Source organism: Triticum urartu, chromosome 4 (genome assembly GCF_003073215.2).
Source record: "Triticum urartu cultivar G1812 chromosome 4, Tu2.1, whole genome shotgun sequence".
NCBI classification, from domain to species: Eukaryota; Viridiplantae; Streptophyta; class Magnoliopsida; order Poales; family Poaceae; genus Triticum; species Triticum urartu.
In genome coordinates this window covers 121,648,333-121,657,182 of record NC_053025.1, presented here as the reverse complement: position 1 = coordinate 121,657,182, position 8,850 = coordinate 121,648,333, and the positions used below count along the sequence as shown (strand labels likewise).

The window sequence follows — 8,850 nt, the reverse complement described above, 5'->3', positions numbered from 1 at the left end:
CAACAGTCTGCTCGGTCTGGTTGCTACTGCGCCTCTTTACGACCGGGCAGAGAACTTAGAACGATCGAGCCAAGATAGTAGAATTTTCCAACGTGATCCTCTCTTTCCACCTTAATAATCAACCAACTACAGTAGGAGCTAGACTTCGCGCCTGAACGTGTGATCCAACACCAACAGCGTGAAGTATTTTTCTTAACTAGTGTACTTGCCTGCACATGTGCGTGTTGAAAAACGGTGACGTCGCGTCCCATTACCGGAAGAAGTGGGCCTTTGTCCTCCTCGTCCTACTGCCCCTGCATAAAATATTACTACAAACTCCGGCGACCGGCGTCGAGCTTCCCCATTACGTGCCGCTCTATCCTTTTCCCGATCCGTACCGGGCCAAACAATTCTTTCCGCAGTGACAGCCAGGCAGCTAGAGCACTGACGATTTCTTTTTGTCCCGGCCTGATCACCGACCAAGCTCAGCTCAGCTCAGCACGGCCATGACCGCAGCTCGCGGCTGTGCCCTGCTTCTGCTCTTCGCCCTCGCGCTCCCCGGCACCGGCCGTGCGCTGGCGCAGCGCGAGCGCGGCCGCGACAGCCTGCCGCGCGGCGCCTCGCTCGCCGTCGAAGACCACGAGTCCGACGTCCTCGTCTCCCCGGACGGCGCCTTCGCCTGCGGCTTCTACGCCGTCTCCCCCACCGTCTTCACCTTCTCCGTCTGGTTCGCGCGCTCCGCCGACCGCGCCGTCGTCTGGACGGCCGCCGCCAGCGCCACGGCGCGCCGCGCCGTGCACAGCCAGGGCTCCCGCCTCGCGCTCGACGCCCGCCGCGGCGCGCTCCTCCTCACCGACTACGACGGGGAGGTCGTCTGGAACTCCACCGCCCACGACGGCGCCGCGCGGGCGCGGCTCCGCGACACCGGCAACCTCGCCGTCGAGGACGCCCGGGGGGCCGTCCTGTGGCAGAGCTTCGACCACCCCACCGACACCCTGCTCCCCGCCCAGCGCCTCGGCGGCGCCGCCGGGAGCGGCCTCGTCTCCACCAGCAGGCTCCTCGCGGCTGGGCACTACGGCTTCCGCTTCAGCGACTACGCCATGCTCTCAATGGTGTACGGCGACGGCGGCCAGGTGTCCAGCATCTACTGGCCCAACCCCTACTTCAGCTACTGGCAGAACAGCCGCAAGATCTACAATTTCAGCCGCGAGGCCGAGCTCGATTCCACGGGACATTTCTTGGCCAGCGACAACGCGACGTTCGATGCCGCCGATCTGGGCGTCGCCGGGGTCAGGAGGAGGCTGACGCTGGACACCGACGGCAACCTCCGGCTGTACAGCTTGGACGCCGGCGGCCAGACGTGGACCGTGTCGTGGATGGCCTTCTCCAACCCCTGCATCATCCACGGCGTGTGCGGCATCAACGCGGTGTGCCTCTACACGCCTTCACCGGCATGCGTCTGCGCCCCCGGCCACGAGCGCGCCGACCGGAGCGACTGGAGCAGGGGCTGCCGGCCGACGTTCAGCAACTCCACCGGCGGCCGCGACGAGCAGGTGAAGTTCGTGGCGCTGCCGCACACCGACTTCTGGGGCTTCGACCTCAACAACAGCGAGTTCCTGTCGCTGGACGCGTGCGAGGCGCAGTGCACCGGCGAGCCGTCGTGCGTGGTGTTCCAGTACAAGCAGGGCAAAGGGGAGTGCTACCCCAAGAGCCTCATGTTCAACGGCAGGACGTTCCCGGGCCTGCCCGGCACGGCCTACCTCAAGGTCCCCGCCGACTTCAACGTGCCGGAGCTGCACGTCCATCAATGGCAGACCGATGATGGCCTCGCCATCCAGGAGGACATTGCCGGATGCGATGCCGCGGCACCGGAGGTAGTCATGCTCAACGTCTCCAGCACGGCGAAGATGAGCAGCAACCAGGGCAAGTCACTATGGTTCTACTTCTACGGATTCTTGTCCGCCTTCTTCGTCATCGAGGTGTTTGTGATAGCGTTTGGGTGCTGGCTCTTCTCCAAGAAAGGGATACTGTCCAGGCCATCGGAGCTTCTGGCCGTGGAGGAAGGGTACAGGATGATCACCAGCCATTTCCGGGCATACAGCTACTCAGAGCTGCAGAGTGCCACCAGGAAGTTCCGTGCCGAGATCGGGCATGGCGGTTCGGGCACCGTGTACAAGGGGGTCCTGGACGACGACAGGACGGTGGCCGTCAAGGTGCTGCAGGATGTGAGCCAGAGCGAGGAGGTGTTCCAGGCCGAGCTGAGCGCGATCGGCAGGATCTACCACATGAACTTGGTGAGGATGTGGGGGTTCTGCTCGGAAGGCGCGCACCGGATTCTGGTCTACGAGTACGTCCACAACGGATCACTGGCAAATGTGCTGTTCCAAAGCACCGGAAATTCCGGCAGGTTGCTGGGATGGAGGCAGAGGTTCAACATCGCCGTCGGCGTGGCCAAGGGACTGGCATATCTTCACAATGAGTGCCTAGAGTGGATCATCCACTGCGACATGAAGCCGGAGAACATACTGCTGGATGATGAAATGGAGCCCAAGATCACCGACTTCGGGCTGGCAAAGCTGCTCAACAGAGATGGGTCCGACTCGGGCCTGTCGCGGATCCGAGGAACAAGGGGGTACATGGCGCCCGAGTGGGTCTCCAGCCTTCCCACCACTGAGAAGGTCGACGTGTACAGCTACGGAGTGGTGCTCCTGGAACTGATGAAAGGGAAGAGGGTTTCAGATTGGGTGGTGGATGGGAAAGAAGGGTTTGAAACTGATGTGAGAACTGTGGTTAAGATGATTGTTGACAGATCGAAGCACAGCAATGGAGGATGGGTTGCGGACCTGGTCGATGAACGGTTGGATGGCGAATTTAATCATGCGCAAGCTAAAATATTTGCCCAATTGGCTGTCTCATGTTTAGAGGAAGATAGAAACAAAAGGCCCGGTATGAAGAATGTAGTGCAGACGCTCATCTCTGCAGATGATGAGTCCAGAGATAATGAATATCCAGAAATTTGATTCAGTTTATTTTGGGCATGTGTTAGTTTGTGTGTGTGTGTGTGTGTGTGTGTACAGCAATCTTTGTGACATCATATAATATAGTATATTACTGTACTCCTTCCGGTTCAAAATAAGTGTCGCAGTTCAACCTTAGTTCAAAACTGCGACACTTATTATGGACCGGAGGGAGTACAAATTAGAACCCACAAATTATGTCTTTGTTAATGCGTGATGGCAGAAATCTAGAAGTTTACCTGTTGCAGATGTTGGACAAGCTGCACTTGGATTTGTTCTTCTTGCCCAAATCTATTGGTTTGACAGTGGTATCATAGCTGATTTGGGACAGCACTTAGATTGTCAACTGGATCAGGATACCTGTGCAGTCCTGCTGCATTTCCTCGAGTTGCCAGATGAAAAACCTTTGATACAGAATGTCAATACATAGAACACCTATATCAGTTGGCAAACAGTTACCAGATGATACCACAGGCTAGCAGAGACCTGATATGTGACAACGTCATTAGTTTTACCATTGTCAGATTTACAATATGTTCTTATACCCACTAAGAGGGCATAAGCGATTTCAGAAACAAAAAGACTGAATATATACATGTATTACTATTATTACTCAATTACTACTCCCTCCGTTCCAAATTACTCGTTGCAGAAATGGATGTATCTAGAATTGAAATACATCTAGATACATCCATACCTGCGACAAGTAATTCGGAACGGAGGGAGTACATGACATGGAATACCTATGCACAGGTATACATACAACTATATGCACCCTAGTGTGATGCTTACGAAGCAACGCACTAGTATGTTCAAAGTTCAAACTGAAGCTTCTTCAACTGAGAGGAGGCTCTCAACTATTGATTCCATTGTTGGCCTGTTCTTCCTGTCCTCCTCCAGGCATGAAACGGCTATCCTGATCAACTCTTTCGCTTGCAGGTAGTTGAAATTGCCGTCCAGTCTGACATCTACAAACTCTGTTAACCACAACAGTTCATCCCCTTCCAACCTGTAAGAAAGCATCTTAATGAACTTCTTGAGCACCACATGGACATCCTCCTCCAAATCAACAACAAAGTCGAGAATTCTTGTTCCTGACACTAGTTCAAGAAGCACGATCCCATAGCTGTACACGTCAACCTTCGCTGTGATCGGTAAACCAGTGACCCACTCCGGAGCCATGTAGCCCAAGGTTCCTCGCGCCCGAGACACATTCTGATTAGGCCCCGTTCTGCTGAGCAGCTTTGTGAACCCAAAGTCGGTGATCTTAGGCTCTAGATCTTGATCCAGCAGAATGTTCTCCGGCTTCAGGTTGCAGTGGATGACCCACTCTAGGCACTCATGGTGAAGATAGGCCAGCCCCTTTGCAACACCTAAAGCAATATTGAACCTCTGACCCCACTGCAGCAAGATTTTGTTGCTGAATAGTATGTTAGCTAATGAGCCGTTCTCAAAATACTCCAAGACCAACATTCTATGGGATCTCTCTGAGCAAACCCCCCATATTCTTGCCAGATTCATATGGTTAATCCTTGCAATGACATGCAACTCATCCTGGAACTCTGCCCTGTTCCTTGTTACATTTTCCAGCCTTTTTATGACCACCTCTCGCTCATCATCCAAGGTTCCCTTGTAGGCAATACCTGAACCTCCCCATCCAAGCTCATGTTTGAACTTTTCAGTCGCCTTGGCCAGCTCTCTGTAACTATACATCCGGAAATGACTAGTCATCACCTTGTAGCCTTCCTCAGCTGCCCATAATTGCGATGACCTAAACTCTCTCCGTAGAACGAAGAACCATGCAAACGCGAAGAAGAAAACCTCAATGACAAAAAATGCAGCAATGAACCCATACAGATAGAGCCATTTTGAATCATCACCGCCATCTTCACGAACCATGTCTGGCACTGGTTCTATGATTGTTTTGCTCACATGATCACATTCGAGACAATGTATTTCAGTGTTGAGCACATTGGACTGTGGAATTGAGGTATTTGAAACATTGAAACTTGTGGGGAGCTTGATGTACATCGTTCGCACAGTAGGTGTTGGGAAACTCCTCCCATTGAAAAGAAGATTCTTTGGATAGCATGTGCCATTTCCTTGTTGGTACTGAAAACCCTTGCACGTGCAATCACTCAAGCATACGTCCATACAACGCTCCAAAGACACTTTGTTGATGCGCTGCTGATCAGATCCCCAAAAATCAGTGTTTGGAAGCTGCAAAAATGTCGCATTCCGTTCACTATCCCCGCATCCGATGGTATCTACGGTAAGCTCGCATCCCTGTGTCCAGTTGCCAGGATTCCTCATTGCATAACCAGGTGGGCAAGAACATGTTGGTGCAGGGGAGTAGTGGCAGATCCCATATGGACCACACAGGCCATGTATCATGCATGGCTGAGACACAGCCACCCATGAAACTGTCCATCTCCTGTTTGAATCTGATCCATTGCTCAAGCTGTATATCCTAAGATTACCATCAGAATCAAGAGTAAGTCTTCTCTTAATCCCATAGCCTCTATCAGAGGCAACAAGAGGCCGGTGCCAAGCGAAATCACTGGCAAAAAATTCCCCGAAATCATCAAGGCTCCCCATCCGAGTACTGTTATAGAGGTTCCTGTTATTCTCATAGTACTGGTAATCAGGATCAGGCCAGTATATGTCAGAAACATTGGTGTCATCGTAGAAGAGAGACAGCATGGATTGGTCACTAAAACGGAAGGTGTAGTGACCAGGAACATGCAGCCGGCTGGTAGAGACTAACTTCGCCGTGGCAGGGATTCGCTGGGTGGGTAGGAAGGTGTCTGTTGGTGAATCGAAGCTCTGCCAAACAATGTTGCCGCTTGTGTTCTTCAGGACGAGGTTCCCGGTGTCAAGAAGCTGAGCATACTCGACATTTGGGAGGTCGCCCTCAGTTTGCCACACGGTGGTGCCATCGTGGTCGGTGAGGACCATGTTGCCGTCCTTGTGCAGGGTGACGGCTGACCTCCTGGAGCGCACGGGGCGGCCGCGGTTGGCACTCCAGACGACGGTTTCGCCAGGTGTGTCAGAGTACCAGATGGAGAAGGTGAAGGCGCCGCTGTAGATGCTGTGGAAGCCACAGGAGAACGTACCGTCGGGTGACCGCAGGAAGCTGGTCTCATGATCCTCGACGGCGAGGGAGGATTTCAGCGCTAGGACGTCGCCGCCAGGAGGTGCCGTGCCACCAACACCCACGGCTGGTAGAAGTAGAACAAGCAAGGATAGGAGCAGGGTGGGTAGGAAGGGGGTAGCCATGGTTGGTTGCAGAGATTATCTGAGCTGCTGCCTGCAGGGCCGGGATGAGGATGAGTTGAGTAGGCGATGAAGTTCCAGATGCTCCCCGTTTGTCTTGGTCCAATCCACTGGTAGCCATGGTTGGAATACTTCTTGTCTGCATGCATGTTGAGACGTGTAAAAACGATATGCTGTAGAAGAGAAGGACTACTAATTGGACTTCGTTACCTGAAATGTATTAAAAGTCCACAAGCTGAGGGATGCATCTTGTCCAACACACTAGTTTATATCTGTCTAAGCTTGCATGCCTGCAGGTCGACTCTAGAGGATCCCCGGGTACCGAGCTCGAATTCGCCCTATAGTGAGTCGTATTACAATTCACTGGCCGTCGTTTTACAACGTCGTGTCGCTGTCCAGCAAGGTGGCAGCATCTAACTTCTTTTCAACCCCTTGTACCCCTGCTCACCAACCCCTTCTGTGTGCTGCAACTTGGACAGCAATAACATATTCAGGTGGGGAGTCGCTCTCCTCAGCAAACTTTTGAGAAAGTGAAGCTTGGCTTGTTGTTAAAGTGTATTCATAACATGTGATTTTATACTGTTACAACACCTCCTCTTCTTCAAGAACAGAGGAATGCTGTTACAACGCAATAGAAGCTGTCGACAAAGGCAGGCCGGGGTCCAGTTAACCCAAGCCAAGATGGTCAAAGAAGCAAACGTCCACTGTATCTGCGACAAATTCACAGCCAAGCAGAAACCCATGATCAGCCTGAACAAGTGGTTTGCTGTTACGCTAGTTAGAATATAAATTTACATGCTTTGGTTTCAGATTTCATTGAAAGTTTCCCCTGTTTATCTTCTGAAAGGTGCAATATTTTTACAGGTTACATTTGCTTCGGAGCAGCGGCCAATGCCTGAGCATTTGCTGTAAGACAACTCTGATTAATGGAGAAATGAATGAAGGATAGAAGGCTGTAATTTACATTTTAAAATTTTGTATACTAACATATGCGGCGTTTAAATTTTTAATTCAGCATGAATATCAGCTACAACATATGCAACGTTTAAATTTTACACAAAAACACAACAAGCAATTAAGTAGTCTAGCTAATGCACTTTCCTGTCAGCAACAAGCTCCGTTGAATAGTCTGAAAGAAAGAAACTTCAGCGGAAAGAATGCATTGTCCTAGAAAAGCCATGCATATGAATACAAGAAGAAAAATCTGATGGGAGTTTCCTCAGTACCAAATTTAGGAACCCTTGCCCGGGTACGTGTACTTCAGAGAGCACCAGAAGCTTGTTTGTTGTCTGCTGAAAGCTTCAGGTTCTCCCATTACTGCATTATTTCATCGATTACTATTTTGTGCGAGTCACAGCAAGACTCCCGTTGTCTTCGTTAAATCCACTAGTAACCACGGTTGTAATACTTCTTATCTACATGCAGGTTTGAGACTTGTAAAAATGATATAGTGCAGAAGAAAGGGACTACTAATTGGACTTTGTTACCTGAAATAGATTAAAAGTCCACAAGCTGAGAGATGCATCTTGTCCAACGCGATAGTTCATCTGTCTGAGCTTGAGGCTCATCAATGAATATAGAGGCGCATGGCGATGCTTGATTGTGACATTTCAAGAATATAAAGGATCAAGTCAGCTTTAAACAGGGGTGGTCGCTGTCCAGCAAGGTGGCAGCATCTAATTTCTTTTCAACCCCTTGTACCCTGCTCACCAACCCTGCGCGTCCTGCAACTTTAACAGTCAATGAAATATCACACGAACAACAAAGCCCGTCAAATAGCACATCCAAAATTGAATCAAGGCATATCCTGGTCTAGCCTGTTCAAAGTAAATATTGTTCAGTGTTTCACAAATGTGAGATATTGTTGATCTCAGTCACTAAAGTCAGCCACAACATTTGAGATATCGTCAACCGATTACAAATATCCAAATCAGTGAATAATGAATAGCAGGATCATGCAAGTTTGCAAAAGAAATTAACAGGAGCATCATTCACATCAAGATGACAAGTGCTCAAGTGGTATACATATTCTGCCCGCTAGTCTCTACAGCCATGCCTCCTCTTCTTCAAGAGCAGAGAAACACTACTACAGTGCAACAGACGCTGTCCACAAAGGCCGGGGTCCAGTTAACCCAAGCCTAGGAGGAACCTGTTGCAGGATGGTGAAAGAAGCAAACGTCGACAGTATCTGCGATAAATTTACAGCCAAGCAGAAACCAATGATCAGTTTGGAGAAGTGGGTTGCTGTTACAGAAAAATGTGTTGATGGATTGTGCACAGGTGCTGATTTCGCTAGTTAGAAGGGTCAATTTACATGCTTTGGTTTGATCTTAAAAATCAAAGTTTCCCATGTTTATCTTCTGAAGGTGCGATATTTTTACAGGTTACATTGCTTCAGAGCAGTGGACGAACGCCTGAGCACTTGCTGTAAGACAACTCTGAAAGAAAGACAGAAGGCTGTAATTTACTTTTGTATTGTCTATCACGACATCTGCAGACTTGTTACGGCGCTGCTAGAAGGAGGGCGCAAGAAGGCCGGCCGGGGGCCTTTTGCCCACGGCCGGGCAAGATGGAAGGA

General features: G+C 50.5%; 2 protein-coding genes across 2 annotated transcripts; one reads left to right on the top strand and one right to left on the bottom strand.

Annotated features, from left to right (window-relative positions):
* Positions 1 to 213: 213 nt before the first annotated feature.
* Positions 214 to 3,008, top strand: LOC125551021 (putative receptor protein kinase ZmPK1). The gene has a single exon (XM_048714170.1). It carries the CDS (start codon positions 486 to 488, stop codon positions 2,997 to 2,999), a length of 2,514 nt encoding a protein of 837 aa, XP_048570127.1. The 5' UTR covers positions 214 to 485; the 3' UTR covers positions 3,000 to 3,008.
* A 478-nt stretch (positions 3,009 to 3,486) lies between these two features.
* LOC125551022 (putative receptor protein kinase ZmPK1) lies at positions 3,487 to 6,557 on the bottom strand. Its single transcript, XM_048714171.1, has 2 exons — positions 6,483 to 6,557; positions 3,487 to 6,411 (listed from the first exon to the last, which is right to left on the bottom strand). The coding sequence occupies exon 2, from the start codon at positions 6,273 to 6,275 to the stop codon at positions 3,816 to 3,818; it is 2,460 nt and encodes an 819-aa protein (XP_048570128.1). The 5' UTR covers positions 6,276 to 6,411; positions 6,483 to 6,557; the 3' UTR covers positions 3,487 to 3,815.
* Between the last annotated feature and the right edge of the window lie 2,293 nt (positions 6,558 to 8,850).